This window comes from Pleurodeles waltl, chromosome 8 (genome assembly GCF_031143425.1).
Source record: "Pleurodeles waltl isolate 20211129_DDA chromosome 8, aPleWal1.hap1.20221129, whole genome shotgun sequence".
Taxonomy (NCBI): Eukaryota; Metazoa; Chordata; class Amphibia; order Caudata; family Salamandridae; genus Pleurodeles; species Pleurodeles waltl.
The window spans coordinates 773,250,314-773,269,985 of record NC_090447.1 but is presented as its reverse complement, the minus strand read 5'-3'; the positions used below and the strand labels follow the sequence as shown (position 1 = coordinate 773,269,985).

Here is a 19,672-nt window from a genome sequence, read left to right as displayed (position 1 = left end):
AAATTAGATAGGTTTGAACTACAACTTTCACAAAATGGCAGTTCCCTCAGATTCACCCTGTATACTGATATCACCTTGAAGAGGGCAACCTAGTTCCAGCATCCTCTCCACCTAAGATAGTGAAACAATTCCTCCAACAAAGTGCCTTCAGAACTGCCATTCAAGCATCTAGATGGAAGCAATTCCCCCTCCTCAGCCGGGCAGACTCTATATTGGGCCTACATAATGGCATCCTTCATGCAGCAGCATGCCTCATCAATGTCCTGAAGAACCCCTATCCTGAGAGAACCCCTATTTTGAGGAAACTCCACTGATTGCTCCTGCTAGCCCTCCGCATCTTCAAACCAGCAGCATCAACTAAAAGGTCATTACAGTCAGCACCCCTGCTTATCTATCTTACAAGCTCATCTTGTCCAGTGGCTCCAAGCCCTCTTGCAGCTACGATACCATCAGACGGGAGATGAAGAAGTGAAAAAAGAAAAAGCAAGGCATCATGCCTTAGCCATTCATGCATCCAGTATCTGGAACTATGTCTGTACATCTATCAAAACCACTTCAACATGCTCCAATCTAGAAATCAGCTGAATAAACATCTCTATAAAGAACACTGCATCCTGATGAAATAACAATCTACTTTCTCGGTTAGAAATTAGCTACACCTTATTCACATGTTAACTATCCCTTTGTCTTAGACCACGTACAGAGTTTCCTTCCCTTTCTTTGCCTAGATTTGCATTATATAAGTAACACATACATATACATCCATACATTCTTACATGCAGTTGCTTGTTATGGATCACTGACAGAATATCAGAAACAAAAATATTGTTTGGACAGAATATCACTTCACAAATATCGAGGATTAAAATATCAATAAAGTAAGTGCAAGTAGGCAGGTGTAAATTTAGTATTCTTAACTTAACATCTATGTAGCTTGACAACATATATTGTCAAGGTACGTATATGTGGAGTTATATATGGTAAAACTTTGCTTACCTATAGAAACGTACCTTCAAAATATTTCTGGCCTGTATATTCTTGACACAATATTTTGGTTTCTGATATTGTGCCTGAACACCTCTTGTAAATACATTATATCTGTGTAGATCGCATAGGTGACATTCTCCCTGTATAGGCCCTATAGGGATGAAAATGCACAGATAGGCAATACAGATCTCTTCAAATTTCTGAATGTGACAGGACGGTATTCACTGGGGAGACCTATACAACCTAGCAGACCAGTTAAAAGCATAACTTCCCTCGAAAATCATCTAGAGATGTCAACACAAACACTGGGTCACTCTTCCTACAGAAGTGACGGAACATGCGTTAGACTGAGGCCTGTGATCCATTTGTACAAGCATTAGGGTCCTGTCGATACTGAGTTCTGAACATGCATGGTTAGCAAAAATGTACGTTTTTTAATCATGGATTCCAACTTGGGCACAAGGTATTCTGCACCGTCTGCTATTAAGGAGCAAATAACACAATTAATTATGAACTTAATACATGTTTTGTTACATTATTAACTGTTGGGTGACTACTGCTCACTCTTCTATATTACATCAACAAGGAAGGAGAGAGAAACTGACTCTAGATGCCAAAAATTATACGTTCAGTTCCTGATGTACACAGTCGACCATCGTCCTCTTCTCAGGCTTTGGTACCTACCAGATCATAACAAATGAATTTCCACCATCCAGAAGCACAACTAACACAGCATAAAGGAGAGCTAGCTCTGCCTAAACAACACTAAGGCTGAAATTCTCAGAGTAGGAAGCCCTTCAGAGCACGGCATGCTTTACTAAGAACTTCCCAATCCCGATTTCATTTGGTCAAGAACTTAGGAGTCTGGTTTGATTAAAATGTTTCTCTTAAACAAAAAATCACCACAGTGGACTCAAATGTGAAATGCAACCTCGTGCAACTTAGAAGGATCCTACTGCTGCTCCAGCTCCGACACTGAATCGAAGGGACCAGGGCCCTGATGCTCCCAAGTTCCTTGTATCCTAGAATTCTCATAAGTTTATTGTATGAAAACCTAAACATTTCTTTTTGTTTGTACTTTGTTTTCATCGTCTTCTAATGCCATTCATATCAATGGTTGCATGAGGGTGTTTCAGGTTATAATAAATATTCCAAAAAATTGTTTATCTCTTACCATTCTGTTCTATTTCATTTTGTGTATAAATCATGCTACTTCTGTTGAACAGATGCATTCTGTTTTTACGTTCAAAATTCCAGAGTCTGAGAAATAGATGGAACTGGCAGCGAGAGAGAGAGGAATGGACTCTACTCTTAAAAGAAAAGTACCTTTCATGGGAGATCCAGGGACTACTGATAAGGGACTAACTCTTAATAAAACCAATATGTCTTTGCAAATACCTGAAAGAGTTAACTTTCACAAACCTGTTTCTCTCGCACCCAAAAAATATGTTGAGTGTTTCTTCTACTATACCCAAAATAACCTATAAATTCGGCAGTAATCAGATAATACATAAAGTACCCAGGTTGCCAAGGGCATAATTTTAGATAATAGCTATGCATATCTACCGGTTAGACTTTTTTTTTTTTTTTTTTACAACTGGAGCTCTGTGCCTTAATGCAGCAATGTAATTAACCTATTCCTCACAGAGTGGTGTTCTACACTCTTCCAAAACCACTCCGCACTTTGGGAACAACCTGTTAGGCTTGCATGGCAAAGGCATCGCATGGAAATGCAGTCCAGGCAAAATAAAACACATTTCCACTCTATGTGCAGCTGAAATGAACACTTACCTTTATATTTTGGTGCTCAAATGTGCAGATTAGATGGTTCAATCACTTTGGTGTTTACATTCACAGAACTGGAAAAACAATTGCGCTTTTTAGGTCGAGCCTAGGCAGCACACATGCGCTGTTTGCAAGGCATCCTATATTCAGTTTATGGGCTTTAACCACACCCACTGCTGCCATTTGTTCTTTTTTGTGCTGGCCTTAAATGCTTCCTTTTAATTGGTGCATTTTTCCAAAATGTCCCTCCTTTGTGTGCTTACTTACCTCCCAGGTGATTTCACTAAGAGAATATTTTTGTTGGCCATCACACTATGTTCACACATGTTCACGCTTCCTCCTGTTACAGCGTGTGATGGCCCCTCCTCCTTCCTCTTGTCTGGGCATTGCAGCCTTAGTGTTATTTTGGTTGTCCATAGCAATGTGTTCACACCACACCAGTGAAAACACTGTGTTTAGAAAGGCACCGAACGTTTCAGGTTTTGTTTTTTCTTGTGCCTTTGCTCTGGCATATTTAATTGATTTTCTTCCAAGCCACTTTTCCCTCCACTGCTGTTTTAGAAATAATTGGCTTTGTGTGCATGTTTTGCACCCTCTGGCAGACACATACTCATCCACTTTTAGTCTTCCTCATTCTAAAGTCCTCTAAACAGTGCTACAGCTGCTTCTCTAGTCCCAGTGGTAAATCCTCATTCTTAATCCCATAGGTGGTGCTGCTAGCTGCTTCTCTGGTCCCAGGGGTAATTCTGCATTCTTAGTCCTGTAGACAATTCTGCAGCTGATTCTCTGGTCCCTATGGTAATTCCTTATTCTAGGTCCTCTAGCCAGTGCTGCAGCTGCTTCTGAGAACGCTGCATCCCAGTGGCCATTCCTCATTCTTAGTCCTCTAGAAAGTGCTGCTAGCTGATTCTCTGGTACTAATAGTAATTCCTCATTGTAAGCCCTTTAGACAGTGTTGCAGCTGATTCTGTGGTGGTAATTCCTCATTCTTAATCCTCTAGAAGTGCTGCTAGCTGCTTCTCTGGCCCCGCCTCATTCTAAGTCCTCTAGGCAGTGCTGCTAGCTGCTTCTCTAGTGCTGTCAGTACATTCTAAGTCCCCTGGGCAGTTCTGAAGCTGTGTCTCTGGCCACAGTGGTAATTCCTCATTCTTAGTGCTGTAGATATTGCTTTGAGCTGCTTCCCTGGTCCAGCAAGTAACTCCTTCATTCTAAATCCTCTAGGCTGTGCTGCAGGTGCCTCTCTGTTCCAGTGGTAATTCCACATGTTCATCCCTCTAGACAGTGCTGCAGCTGCTTCTCTGGTCCAGTCAGTAACTCCACCATTTTAAGTCTTCTAAGCAGTGCTGCAGCTGTGTCTCTGGTAACAGTGCAAAATCCTCATTCTAAGTCCTGTAGGCAATGCTGCAGCTGCTTCTCTGTTCCCGTCAATAACTTCGCCCAATCTAAATCCTCTAGGCAGTGCTGCAGCTGTGTCTCTGTTCCCAGTGGTGATTCTCCATTCTTAGTCCTCTAGACAGTGCTGCAGCTGCGTCTCTGTTCAAACATCCACTACACTCTAGTATGAAGCACAAAAAGGCATGTCCCCGATTTAGCCAGTGAAAAGAAAGCAACACGTTCTCAACCCTATGCAGTAGGTTTAAGTTGTTTACTTATCTGAGCCTTATCGATGGATCCATACATGTGAGTATTTCACAAGTATTTACCCTTTTTTACTGTGCTGTTTTTATACAATGCCCATGTCACCTCATCAAGTGCCTTGGCTCACCAGTTCCCATATCATAATTGCCTATATGCCGCAACCTGACAATATTCTTGCCTATTTATAAACTCTGCATGTCCATGAATCTAATATGCCTCGCCTTCGTTTGTTTCTAAACAGGGCTGCAATATTTAGCTTTGTTATGAGAATTGGTAACATCTGAAGAAGTATTTTTTAAATTCAATCATTTTTTACAGCAACCATCTTCACCTTTTTTAGCATGCAAATTAGATCATATCTGTTCTGATACTGCCCTGTGAAAAGTGGAATCTTGCATGGCATGAAAAATATCCTTACAGAGGCAGTTTTAAAGCTGGCATGGCAAAGCGTTTTGCATTGGGGAGGGTGGGATGAGATCTCATGGTGATGTCTGTAGCCTAAGGGTTATCTGTAACCTTCTAACCCCTGGAAGCTGAGATAACCCATGACACAACAGGCAGTTCTGTTGTATTTGAGGAGTTTCACTGGCATGCTAAGAAGCCTACCATATTCGCCCAAAACAATGGGACCTATCTCAACAATTTAAGCAGTATTAAGCCACATCTATTTATAAGTTCACTCATAACTATATTCTTCATATTGTTAGGTTTTGGTTGACCTAGGCATCAAATAATATTGTTAATCATTCACCCGAAACAGATATACACAAGGATTTTTAAGAGATGGGTATGGATTATCATCTTCAGGAGCCAACATAACTAAATCTCATTCTATCATACTCTGAAATCTGCCCACACTATGCTGCAAATGCCAGTAGTCACGCTGGATATTAAACGATTAGGAAAATACCAGCATTCACTAGTTGCAATTTCATTTTAAGCACCATTTTCATCTTTCTCAAATTAATTACACAAAGTAGGAAAAATCTATGGACGAAACAGAATGTTGCAGCTTCAAATTCAGCTACTTCATTTTAGAATTAAAACATGTTTACAAAACATTGTAATATGTAAATTCCAACAAGAATGTGCTTACTTATAGAGATCAGGCTGAGGCTGCTCACACTCTATTGTAGCATGAAGGGTGTCAATGTCTTGTTCTGTACGAAAGGCTTTGGTATCCTGGATGGCATAATGTGTCTGGAATGAGGAAAAAGGTTCGTCTGAATGCACACAATTTAAACACTAAAAACGAAAATAAACAAGGCTGGCACACTATTTATAGAATGTGAAAATATGCACTATCGGTTTGAAGGTTATCCTAATATAAAAACCTATCGACAAATACAACTTGAATGTCACATAACTTTATTTTAGTAATCAACCGACAAGACAGAAATCATATTCCTACCCTTGATTTCCATTGTAGTGAACATCGCTCCTCTGTCTGCACAGAGCACTCCCACAGCCTTCTGCCTGTTGTGAATGTGATCCAGGAGTAAGACGCTATGTGTTTCAGACATTCTGATTAGCTGTCCCTCGGACTGTTTGGTTTAACCCAGGGCTACATGTTATTTAGTGGAAGGCCATGCTATCAGATAAGGTGAAACTACTGGTTACTTCAGCAAATCAGACCGGGTATCCTTGAACCAATCAGAATTGTTCCCTACGTTCAAATTATTGTAATTGTCCAGGAGGCACCACAACTGAATGAGTTTCCAGATTTGATGCATAATGCTGTTCGTGGGCATTCACAACAAACGGTGTGATGTCAATGATGAAAAATTACAATGCAGATTTTGGATAAAGACACACTGAGGTCAGGTAAAATCGGAATAAGTGCAGCGGCAGCTGCCACATATGTCAAAAGGGGGGCAGGAGGGACGACGGGGGACGACAGGGGAAACAATGTTTAAAAAAACAAAAAAAGAAAGAAAACACCGTTTCATTAGCGCCGCCTGTATACCGCCGCCTCCAGCCACCTTGCTCCTCTTGTGGTGTCCCAGCATTCGCTGGTACACCAGCACAGGCTCCTCAGCAATCCTGGCACTGCTTACATGCTAAACATAGCCAGTTATGGCTCCCCCCCTCCCACACTCAACACTGGTAACTGACAGACACACACACACACACACAGTAAGCAGTGATAGCACAGCCTCTGGGTTGGCAACCCACACAGGTCAATTGGTGCAGGGTCTTTCCAGGGGCTGTGTGCAGTGGAAACTGCTGGCGGAGGGTTAGGTGAAAGGCCTTGTCTACAGACAGGCCGTGCTTCCAATCCCTGCTGTGCAAGGACAGAGGCCATGCTGTACGACCAAACCCCCTGCACATGGTCATGAGGTGGAGAGGCTATTTGTCTGCAGTGGGTTGGGCGCAGGTTCTGGCATGAGGGCAGGCCCTATACCCCCACCTCACTGCACATGGCCCAAGGCTGTGTGCAATGGGGGTTGAACACCTACAGCGTTTTTGGCATAAGGTCTGGCCAGAGGCCAGATGCTGCACCCAAGCCCCACTGAGAACAGGCAAAAGGGATTTGCAGCTCGGATTGTTGCTGGTTGTTTGGGAGGACAGCCTGACCTCCAGCTATGCCCTACAGCCAACCCCCCGCTCATGGACAAAGACCATACACAGCCAGTGTTGGCTTTCTGCAGAGAGTTGTGGCTGCGAGGGCTGCCAGGAGGCATATACAAATATATACATAGGAGGCCTTACATTGAAATTGTACGAATAATAAAGGCATAATTTGATCTCTTTTTTAAACCATCAAAGTGGGTTCTAAAAAACACTTTGTGATTTTAGACATAAAATGTAGTGTAGTAAGGGTTTTAAAAAAAGTGAGGGTGGAAGAACTTGGAGAGATGCAGAAAAAAGAATTTCTTATAACATGGCTGATAAAGCACTAATTTTTTTCTCTACACAACTTATCACTTTCCTATATATGGTACAAAAAAATCTGACAAGAAGCAGGGATCAGCGGCATCCTGTTGGTCCTGCAGTAAATCACCTAGAAACATCTCTCCAGAACGTGTGGCATACTTTGAGATGGAAGACGATGTACCTGCCCCTTTACGATCTTTCGTTCTTATTTCCTCAGCAGTAAGCTCTTTCTCATACTAAGCATTAGGATACATAAGTATGGAGGGTATTTGAAAGCTGTACTTGCCCGTTTCTATTCACATAGAGGGCAGCCAACAAAAGTACATGTAAGTAATTTTTTCATTATTCAAAAGAAACTAACTATGGATTTCAGCGGAGACTTGGAAACTTCAGTTATCAAAACCTCAAGTTCTTCCTCTTCTTGCTCTGGATTTCGTTGCTCCTGTTCTTCCTATCTAAAAGCCTATTAAAACTGGAAATAGTTCTGCTTCCCTAGAAAACAAATCTACAACAAAAACTGTAGCTGTCTAATTTGCTTCAGGACAATGCAATGGCAAGCTGGCAAATAAAATGTGTCAAAAACAACATAACTGTTTAAAAGGGGATGAATACATTGTCAGGAAGCAATCAGGTCCCTGCAATGGTCCATAAAAATGTGCACATCCTACACGGATCCTAGAAAGTAGGCATGGGTGTACGCCCTCAGTTTGTGGTACTTGCAATCATGAATCCCACAAAGCTTACCGTGAAAAAAATAACCTATAACGTTACATTTGTGAGTTTCAAATCTAGTTTTGATCATGTCTAATTTTCTAATACTTTAAACGATAGAATTTCATATCAAACATCGGTACACTGAATGGTCTACCTTCTAACATCGACGGGAACCACAAATCCTAAGAATTCAAAAAGAAAGAAAGGTGTGGTTGGTAAAACACAGACCACACATTTATTTGTAAAAAAAAAGTCCATCCCCTGTAGAAACAAGGACCCCACCATTGTGTAAACTTCTTTTTAAATACAGCTCTGCACAGAGGAGGAGATTAAAAGCTGCAAAGCACAGCATCTTGCAAAACAAGCATGTGTAAGGAACAGAGGCAGCAAAGCCACGACCCAACAGATTCTACACAAAGCCAAGGGAGCTTCTGCAGCATGGGGAAAGCAAAAAACTGATTTTAATGCCCACAGCTGTGAGACAAAGTGGCAGTGGCGGTTTTCCCATTAGGGCTCCAGGGCTACACCCCCTTGCTATAACAAGAGTAAATAATAGTCTTTTTATTCTCTCCTGGTATAAAAAGAAAATGTTGTCCAGCAACATCCTAAGAAAGCTCTGCTAGTGAGAATGTCTCATGACTGGCGCAGGTGTACAAAGGCGCCCAAACCAGCCATCAAAGATTGTCCGGGGCTGGTGAAACCCCCAGCCCTGCCATCGGCCCTTGGCACTCCTCAGTGCCTCCCAATCTGTGAGGTGGTAAAGCGTCACAGCTAAAGTTAGCCACGGGCATTGTAGGCTTAAGGTCTGCAGTGCCTGTGGCTCCATGTCAATCAGCCATTCACCCCAACCTTTCCTAATTCGCCACAGAGTTGGGAAATGGCGGGTGAATGACAACAGACTAAAACCTCGAATTTGCAACTGCGCAGATTTAAGGTTTTAACTTCAAGTGTCTGAAGCTGAAAAAACCATCAGGTGTCAAACGGGACCTGCACAGGCAGCAAGGTAAGTAAAAATGTTTTTAAATACTGTATTTGTACGTATGAGGGTTGTGTGTATGTGTGTGCCCATGAAAGGGTGTGTGTATATGTGAGCATGTCTGTGTGTCTATGTGTGTAAAGTGAGAGTAATGCTGAGTGCCACTGAATGAGTGAGTCAAAGTGAGGACAATGAATGACAGGAAAAGTGTGTGCAAGTGAGAATGAATGAGTGAGGGAGAATGACAGGGAGTGAACTGAATGTTACTGAGTGTGACACTGAGTGGGTCAAGTCTAAGTGAATCTTAGTTTAGTCAGAAAATGAGTGAGTGAGGCAGTGTGAGAGTGAGTGAGAATGAGTGAGTTTGAGTGAGTCACAGTGACAATAAGTGAATAAGAATGAGTAAGACTGAGCGCATCAGTGAGAATGAGTGGGACTGAGTGAGAATGACTGAGGCTGTGAATGAGTAAGACTGAGGCAAAGTGAGAGTGACTGAGTCAGAATGGGTGAGACTAAGTGGCACTAAGTGTGAAGGAGTAGTACCAAGTGTGAATGAGTGAGACTGATTAAGTATGACTGAGTCACATTGAAAATGAGTGAACTGGAATAAGGTAGACTGAGTGAATCATGAAGAACGAGTTAGTCATGGAGTGACTTATTGAAACTAGGTGCAAATGAGTGAGAATGAACAAAATGTATTGAGCCAAAATGAGGCTGATTGAAACCGAGTGAGATTAGGTGAGTCAGAATGTCATTGAGTCAATCTGAAGGACTGAGATTCAGTGGGTTGAGAGTAACCGAAATGAATGAAAGTGAGTGAGTCTGAGTAGGAATAAGTGTGAAGAATAAGTCAGTGAAACTGAGACAAAGTAAAAGTGACTGCAAGTACAAATGAGAGTACATTTCTAAAACCATGTTAGAGTGAGTGAGTGATTAAGACTGAGTGCAAGGTTAGGTAAGCGAGCCACTGAACTCAACAAGCAAGTGAGTCAGTCTCGCTCACTGGAATTCAAGCCAAAAACTATGCTCCACCACTTTTAATCGCTACCCACCACCACTGAAACTAAGCAGCTACAAAAGGAATCCTAGACCTGGCAAAATTTAACACATCAAAGAGGTGAAAATAAAGTCAAGGCCTGCAAGGTAACTTGCACACCTCGTGACTAGGTACTAAAAAAGAGAGTATGCAGACATGTACTCCTTTGAAACAAAAAGACCAACACAACATGTCAGAGCAATGCATCCAAGGAACTCTCCAGTGTGAAAGTACAAAGTAGGAGGCAAGAGGAAGATGAAGTAACAGAAATTGCATGGCGCAACAAAGAGAAATCTGATCCTAACTGTTGGCGTTAGCAAAATACTGTATCTCCTGCAAGAAAGTTATTTTCTCGGGCAAACTAAATGAACGTACCATGTCAACAGCAATGCATCTACATGTTAAGAAGCACTATAAAGACTTCTGTTCAAGCCTGAATTAAATAAGCCACATACAAAAAAATTTATAAACGTTGTTTACAATTAGAAACTTGAAAAATGTTCTGTTACAAAACCTACAAAAATGAAAATATAAAGCATAACATAAAAAAGGTTAATTAAAAAATGCTAAAAAAAATCATTATTGAGGATTACGTATCTTCAAGGCTGGGTGCTGCATGCATAGTGAGGGTTAGGCGTCTATGGCTGGCTGGGTGCACATCCTGGTCTTAGGCCAGCCAATGCCGCTAAGTACTGCACCACATGGCCAAATGCTGTCTGCAGTGGGTGTTGGCTGCCTGAGGGAGTTGAGTGCAGAGACTTGGTTGCAGATTAAGGCTTAGAGTTCAATTTGTGCAATATGATCAAAAACGTCAGAAATGTGTTTAGTCAAGGCCACCATCAAGGCCTCCAACAAAACCCCACTGAAAGGCGGTAATTGGTTGGAAGATCAAAGACCAGGCTGCAAAATGCCTGTGAACAACTTTTCCTTAGTCTTCACAGTAGGCATCTGAAACTCTAGCACTTCTACGGCTTTGTGAACTACCACCACAAAAGAGGTGATCTATTCGGAAGTGGACCTGATCGGGAGTCCAATTCAGCTTCCAGAGAGCTGTCAGGGACACCAGCATTTTCTAAGTTTAAGACTAATATAGTCAGAGGAGACCAAACTGTCAGCCTCCTCATTGCTGCCTTGATCCCAGGGAACATGCTAGCATCAGGCCACTAGCATCAGAATCCGATTCAAAAAGTAACCTTCATGGGTTCAGTCAACCCTGAGGAGGGCCATGTTGGCATATGTTTAACTGGAGGTCATAGCAGATCCACGGGACCTAATGGTGCTCCATGGTAACCCAGAATCATCTAAAAAGAAGCCTGCAACACCTCCTTGAAGGCCCCTACCTATTGCAGCGTTAATAATTACGCAGGACATTTTGGGCCCGTCAGCGCTAAGTATGAAAAGGGAAACGAGTTTGACAATGGTGGACTCAGATCTTTAGAACAATGACTGTGCAACCTTTGCCTGGAGTGGTAGCGGTGTGGAGGAGTGTATGCTCTTTTAGATTTTTGCTGTGCTTGTGCCTAGACTTGTTTTTTTAATTTAATCTTTAACTTACCTGAGGATGGCAACCAGGACCAAGAGCAGGACTGGAACCGGTCCCAGGACCTTGAATCTGACTAACCATGCTTTATGCGTTACATGGTGTATAGCATTGTCTCACACCCCCTGCTAGCAGGGAGGAGCATCAGGGAGCACATGTCATAGGGCTTTAAGTCATGCTTAGAACTTAAGCATGATGGATCTGGACCAACATCTGTTTTCTGCAGGCACGCCATGTTTAATACCTCTAGCCTTCAGAGGGGACATTTTTCCTCTGCACCTATCAATAGTAGGTTTTTGGGAGATGGCAAACACCAGCAAAAAGTATAGGAATGGAGTTCCAAACCAGTGTCAAACGGTGCGGAAAAATGGAACTGCAATCAGCATATAGAGATGGGGCATATGTACAGCTCTGCATTTTCACTTCTGGAGGCGGGACAAGGTTCCAGCAGAGTCAACTGTTCCAACTATCAGCACAGAGATCTGTTGTTGGAATCATTTTCGAATCCAGTCTCGCACATGGGGAAATTTAAAAGGCATGGAGTCAGCTGTTTGATATGTACATTCCACGTCTTTGACCTTAAACTTGAATCCATAAACTGGAAGTCTCTTACAGGGCACACTTACCGGATGCAGACGAAGCATAAGAGGGCAGGATGAGCACACCCTGACCTCCAGGCCCATGTGTTGAAAAAATACGAAAATGGGATATTACTGCAATAATGATACCCTTCCAACCTATAAATCCAAACAAAATGTTTTCACTAGAAATCTCAGATAAAACAATACAAGATGAAACACTTTATCGTAAATCACCCACAAAAATGGAAACAAGGCCCATGCAACAGGGAGGCAATCAGAGATTAGTTGATGGAAGGGAGAAACTAACAATGGAACACGGAAACAATAACATGATTAATTTTCTGTGTGTCCAGCAAATTAATATGATAACTGAAATCTAGCCATTCCGTATCTTAGGCAAACACAATCTGATGTGGATAATTTGTTATGTTCCACTGGCAAGTCGCCTGCTATGTTCATATTTGTGGCAAATACAAGCTAGTGAGATAGGAATTTTGACTTGGTGGACACATAAAGGCTGTGACCCTAGGTTGTTTACTGGAACAGTAACAACATTTCAATTGTCTGATGCCTCAAAATAGTTCACTGAAGACATTAAATAGACAATCACAAAATAATTGATCTTCTGTCGCTCTGAGCCACACTCCCTTCGAAGTCTTTTAGGAATATTAACAATATAGATTACCTTGTGGCTAGATTCTCCATCCAGACTGGCTGTTGTAACAAAACATGTCCCGTCCATTCTGCTTGATGATATAAGAATTAAATCGCAGGGAAATGTTTCATCTTCTTTGACCATCACAACATCGCCAACCTTCATAAGAAATCAAATCAAAAACCAAAATCATTTTTCGCTTTCAGTGTCTGGACAAATGGTGCATATTCAACAGAGTGATATTTTTCAAACGTGAACACTGGTTTGGGCCGGTTCATTGGTTTAGAGGATTACTTTAACCCCACATATCTTGAAACCCAATACTGTAGCATCATAGAATACTTTTACACACTTGTCACTACACTGTTTGGAGTGCAATACAATTTCTCAACCAGAAGAAAAAGTTAGTGAGTGAATACTAGTAGCATTCATCTTTTTCAATGCACAATTGTCGTTCATATGACACCACCTTAATGACTATCAATGCTGTTAGAAGTTTGCAAATTCTTGTGGACACTCCACTGAAAAGATTTCTGCATGACTGACCAACACATTAGGGCAGTAATTCCTCACCAGCATGGTTATCAGAGACATCCTAGAAAACAAAACCAGAGTAAAGTCAAAGCTGTGGTGGGTCTCAGTGAGACAGGTTACAGTCACCAATTTGGATGGAAAACCTGCTACATTTCTCATTTTATGGTGAGCCCTGCAGTTTTCTACTTGTCCAATCTAGATGGACTTCCACAATGAAGCTCACTGCAGGGGAAACACAAAGGGCTTATTTGTGATCCCATATAAAATTAGGATCTTCACTCCTCTCACTGGAGCAAAAAAGAGAGTCGAGGGCTATATATCAAATAGGTTTGCATAAAAAAAAGATTAAAAAGGTAGAGTGACAAAAAACTAGGCAACGAAGGAAAGTAAACTGTTCCAAAGAGGTGAAAAAAGTAGAAAGAATGCATTCAGTTTGCGATAGTATGGTTAGTATAAGGAAGGTGTTACAGCTATGGTTGGAGTTAGGGTCAATGTTAGGATTGAGGTGAGGGGGTTAAGTTTATGATTTGGGATAGGGTGGGAGCAGGGGAACTTGCAAGGCATTGTGTAAGAAGATGAAGTTTGAGCAGGGAGACTTGGTGAGGTATCCCCCATAGAATGACAGAAACAAGATGGTGATGAAAAAACTAAGCTTAGGGTCATGGTTAAAGAGAGAATAACTGGGGTCAGTTTAAACATTAATTTAGATCCATGTACAATTCACCAATGTAGTTGTCAGAATTCAAGGTTTTTACCTCTATAGTTTCCCTATACACACATTAGCTACAACCTTTTTACTTCTACTTTTCTGAAATCTACCCACAGATTTATGCTTCATGATGAAAAGAGCTTAGTTAACTAACTTGTTTTTGTCTTATAATTACAGCCAGTGGGCTCAGACTTTGCAGCATACAGGTGCTCACAACCATGAAGGTAGATGGAAACATATTCTATTAGCAGCAGGAAAGTGTGGTTAAAGAAACAAAATTGTCATGGGAGGGCTAGGAAGAAGGACCACATGTTAGTCACTGCCTGTGGAACCCATGACAGACATGCAGTACTTCCCTGGGTGATTGCCTCAGTCTGTCATAGTGAGGTGAAACCAGATCTGAACTCCAGTGACTCATGTGAATGGGATTGAGCAGACTCTATCTGAATAATTCATCTTGAAAATGTTCTGGGAACAGTCGCTGCTGGCACAGTGTACCACCAGCATACTCAATTGTAATTATCGGCCTACATTAATATTGTGTCCAGAATATCAACAATAACAATATTGTGCCAGTAAGAATATTTAGCTGGCAACAGAATTAGTATTCTTAATTCCACGTCTACTAACCTTGACAATGTATACATAGCACCCTGCTCTCAGCTTCCAAAGCATGATGGAAGGACAAACGATAACAGGGGCCTATTCGCACAACTTCACAGCCATTTTGGAATGTTAGTTTGGATTTTAATATGAAAACAAGCATTGGCAAAGCTAGTAAATCCTACTTTGTTGACCTACTGGCTTTGCAAATTCTTTGGACAAGGCTGTGCAGCATGAAAAAAAAAATTAAAGTAAAATCTATAGGCGCACAGGTGATGATGTATGCTTGTGCATCCATCACCACAGTGCCTTCTTTTCATTTGGCTATTTAAGATGGCAGGCGACTGGGAAATGTAAATAAAAAAATAATTTATTTGGTGCAAAAGCACTTTTAAGGTTGCACGTACCCTGGCAGCAAATATCAGTTGTTGGGTCTGTCAAAAAATAAAACCTACTTATTGAGGGGTGGGGGGGGTCAGTGAGAGATACGGAGGAGTGGGTGGGGAAGCTACAGAGAAGCAAGTGGGGGAAGAATCAACGGTGTGTGGGCCAGGGGTTCAGGAAGTAATGGAGTCGTTAGCAAGCACTTTTTATAAAGTGGAGCAGGCTGACAGCTAATAATAGCTGCCGGGCTCTTCCAAAAAGTTAAAATATTTTATTTTATTTAAAGGCCTGTCAGGGGTAGGAAAGTAACAGAGGATTGAACAGGTAACAGGTGAAATGGTTTTTGGAGAGTGGGAAACTGCACAAGAGAGAGAGAGAGCACCACAAATACATGAAATCTCATGGAAAACTTAATGAAACAGAAAAAGCAAATCCCTAAATGTGAGCAGTGATAGACTACACATCAGAATGATGGTAAAGAGACTATGTTCCAAGGAAGGGACAAACACAAGAATAGGACGGCAAGACATTAAGTATATAAGGAGCAAGCAAATGTGAGTGACAAGTAAACCAACTAATCGTAAGCAATGTGCAAGCTTTAAGCCACTGTAAATTTTGGCACAGTTCACAAAAAACAAGTTACTTACTTGTGCCCTGTAGTTCTTTATTATCAAAGTCTAATAGACATGTTAAATAATTCCTCAAGGGCATTTCAAAGGTTATTCGCTAGTGAAAAGGCCACCCGTTTCATGGCGGCAGAATACGTTTCTTTTTCAATGAATAGCCTGTTCAATCCTTTACATAAAGCAGACTTTAAATAACAATTCTGGGAGATGGCTTTAGAATTGGCCTTAACATCCACAAGAAGAGTTGGTGAAATTCAAGCTTTAATCACTAAAGAGCCACATTAGTTCTGAGATAACAAAGTCATACTGAGGATAAACCTATGATTCATTCCAAAGTACCATCAGACTTGCATCTTAATTAAACAATAGTTATCAAGGCAGTTTTCCAAAACCCTACTGATGCAGCAGAGATAGCACTTCATAGTCTAGATGTCAGACAATGCATCAGGTTTCACATTGAGAGAACGTAGACATCCAGTAAATCTGACCAGTTTTTAGTAGCTTATAGCCCACACAGAAAGGGTCATATGCTATCCAGTCTGAATGTTGCATACTCTTTCTCAGCTACCATAGTATTTTGCCATTAAAAGGCTAGATTTCCTTTAGACGGAAGAGTTAAACACATTCCACAAGAAGTATGGCCATATAAACCGCCCTGTTTGCTGGTGTGCCCTTGTTAATCATCTACAGAGCAACTACTTTTACTGGATATTACAGTCTGGATTCAACATTAATAAATGATGCAGCAGTGAGACAGGCAGTTCTTAGACATCTTTCATATTGACGTGAGCCCATTTTTCTGTCTACCTGTACGTCCGATTCCCACAGCTGCTTCAAATTTAGTTCTTTCCATTAACATTTTAGGACTACTGCTTGCTATTCTAATTCAAGCTTATGAAACTATAAATGATTCAATAACCGTACAAAAAAGCAAGTTAATGAGCTGTACGCTGTAGCTCTCCATTCACATGTAACCCATCCTTCTCCCCAATTCAAGCTCACCTCTTAAAAATACCTCAAATATAGTACTTTCACACTTGTGCAGAGAAATCTGATTTATGGTGGCCGTGGAGGGAGAGGGTGTTCTCTGAGCTGCTTTTTGATTGGCTAGAGTTTGCTTCTTTTCACATGCGAGCGGCGAGTCGGAGGTACCTGGCAGCACTTGCCTGCCTGACGCCAGGTTTCCCAAGGTTCCTGGGGGCTGACGAGTCATCCGAGTAGCAGAGCAGCCCGAGCGGTGAAGTGTTTCTAACTGGAGGGCACGGAGCGACCAAAATAGTAGGCAGAGGGAGAGGTGCGAAACCCTACAGGTGTGGGAACTGGGGCCTACGATCTGTAGCAACTGACCCTCAACACTGAGAAAAACGATCATGGGTGGCTGCAGGGCAACGGTGTCCTTGTTACCTGGCTGCCTAAATCCCCCCAGGCCTAAACCTGGCCTGGGGACAGGGGGCAGCGACGCAGGTGGAGTGGAGCTGGCTGGATGACGAGAAGCATGCAGCGCCACCAAACTTCCACATAACTGTTGCCCAGAGGCCCTGTTGTTCTCGAGGGCTTCTCCAATGCAGTTGCGGCGGCCATACTGATTGGCACCAGTTGAACTGGACATCCTGAGCTGGAGCACTGAGGTGCCGCTCAGAGAAGATGGACTCAGGTCGGATAGGACTAGGAAAGATTTAGCGCTCACCAGGGAGCGCCATCCACCACACCTAATTCGACATAGTGTTGCAGCACCACACCCCCCTACATCATGGGCAAAGCATTGAAGATGAAGGAGGGAATAGAGCAAGGGGGCCCAAGAGGACTGCGCTTGCCGTGCTCCACAGTTGCAACCCTCACATCACATACTTGCGCAGATCAAACATTAGAAACAAAATTGGACACCATACTGCAGGCCATAGCAACCTCTAGGGAGGAACTAGAACTTAAAATTGATATAACAGAGACAGATCTGGGGATACTACAGGATGACCACAAAAGGCTAGCAGACCACGTCTCCTCCACGGAACGCACCATGGAGAGTACAGCAACAGAGGTCCACCAAATCAGAGACCGCGTGAATGCACTGGATGCCAAGATAAAATCGCTTGCGGCTGGAGCAGAAGACTCAGAAAATAAATTCAGGAGGAGCAATATTAGAATTATCGGCCTTCCGGAAAGAACTGAGGGAACAGGTGCAGACATGGCTGACTTTTTGGAGCAGTGGATCCGTGACAACGTAGTGCATGAGGGTCTATCCCCATACTACGCACTTGAACACGCCCACAGAGTGCCGTCCCGGCTGCCACCGCCAGGCACACCTCCACAGCCGGTCTGAAATCCTGGTAGAAAAGTTGTGTAATGATATTTCCAGACTTTACTATGGAAATCCAGAAACAGAGAGCCTCCTATATGGAGGTCAAACAGAAATAGATCAATGGGAATATAATACGCCTTGTTATTTCCAGCAAAACTCAGAATAACACATGATGGCAAGACACTATTTTTTACAACCCCCCAACCGCTTTGGCAATGGCAAGATTCAAACCCTATGAAAACTTCTGCAGATCCAAATAAACCGAAGCGCAAAAGGACGGAATGAAGAGTGGCAAAGGAAAAGAGTAATGCGACCCCGACCCACAGCCAGGCCCTGCATTCTGAGGGGCACTCCCGCTGTCCGTTGCAGGCTGCAGCATTGTGGTAGCTAAATGGCAGTGCCAAGGCTACTTTATTTATTTACAACACTACCAATATTTCTACCAAAATTATTTTTTCAGGAACTGAACACAATACTAATAGACCACATATTGGGGGGGGGGGAGAACGTGCTGCCCCAGACATGGAATTATAATACCTAGCAGGTCAATTCCAATGGTTTGTGCAGTGGCTGGACATGTGGCGGCAGGCAGACATGACATTACACTGTAGGACCCCTCCCTATCTCACATTGCTTAGTATCCTGTTGCCACCCAAATTGTCTCACCCTGGCGACACAGCAGAATTACAAGTAATACGATGCTGCTGGCTACGTAGTCTGCAGCGCACTCGGACGAAATCTCCTTACACACCTGACCTCCCGTTGAGATGCTCAGTAACTTTACCAAGTGGGCAGAATCTGAGAGGGGTGCTGAGATGGGAGGAACAGGGTGTCACCACCTTGGGAGATGTGTACACAGATGGACAGCTTATGCTCTTCAAAGACCTAACAGAGAATTATGGGTTACAGCAGGGTCAATTTCTACTGCACAGAATGATAGCCACTAAAATCAAATAGCACTGGGGAGCAGGACCATTCGAGCCGAAAGCTCATTTGGACTGCCAAACTTTTTGTACTATAAGTGGCAAGATCAGAGCAGTCACCCAACTATACAATGCATAACTAATGGATACACTAACCCCACTGGATTTCCTGTACCCTAATTGGGAGGGGGACCTCGGACTCACATTAGACGAAGGGAAATGGGCCTCCATCTTATCACACACCAATATAATATCTAGAAACACTTGTTTTAAATTGATAAACTTCTATATACTACACAAAGCTTACCTCACTCTGGATAAAATAGCTTGTATGCTTAATATTGATAACACCTGTTGCCCCCAGTGCTCTGACCCCAAAAGCTGATTTTTTTCAGATGATGTGGGTCTGCTCGCAGATGAAGGAGTTCTGGGAGGGAGTATTCCACTGTATAAATGAAGTGACAAAGACGGGTTGAGACTACTCCTATGAATGGCTTACTGGGGGGTTTCCTGCGCCCATATTCCTCTAAACCAACTACAAAAGTTATAGACTTTGCCCTCATCTTAGCCAAAAGAAATAGAACAATGCATTGGAAGTCATCCAAGAGCATTATAATCCTGACATAGCCAGAAGTTGGGATCGGCTGACTGAATGTTTGAAAACTCCGGATTTACCCTCCCCAGATAGCTCCATGTCCCCTACACAACATGTGGTTGCTGAAGGAAAAGGGATCACATAGACAAGAAGATATATTACCTTGATAAAAGGCATGTTATAGAATGGATCGGGTGACTAGGGCGATATCAT

The 19,672-nt window shown here is 42.5% G+C and overlaps 1 protein-coding gene across 3 annotated transcripts in view; it reads right to left on the bottom strand.

The window, feature by feature from the left end:
* ATP11A (ATPase phospholipid transporting 11A) overlaps positions 1-19,672 on the bottom strand; it is a 661,076-nt gene that overhangs the window by 269,852 nt on the left and 371,552 nt on the right. For all 3 annotated transcript variants that reach the window (XM_069205024.1, XM_069205022.1, XM_069205021.1), the window contains exons 6-7: positions 12,820-12,948; positions 5,507-5,610 (exon numbers count right to left, since the gene is read on the bottom strand). In XM_069205024.1, the coding sequence (XP_069061125.1) occupies positions 5,507-5,610; positions 12,820-12,948 (233 nt within the window). The remainder of the gene's footprint in view (positions 1-5,506; positions 5,611-12,819; positions 12,949-19,672) is intronic.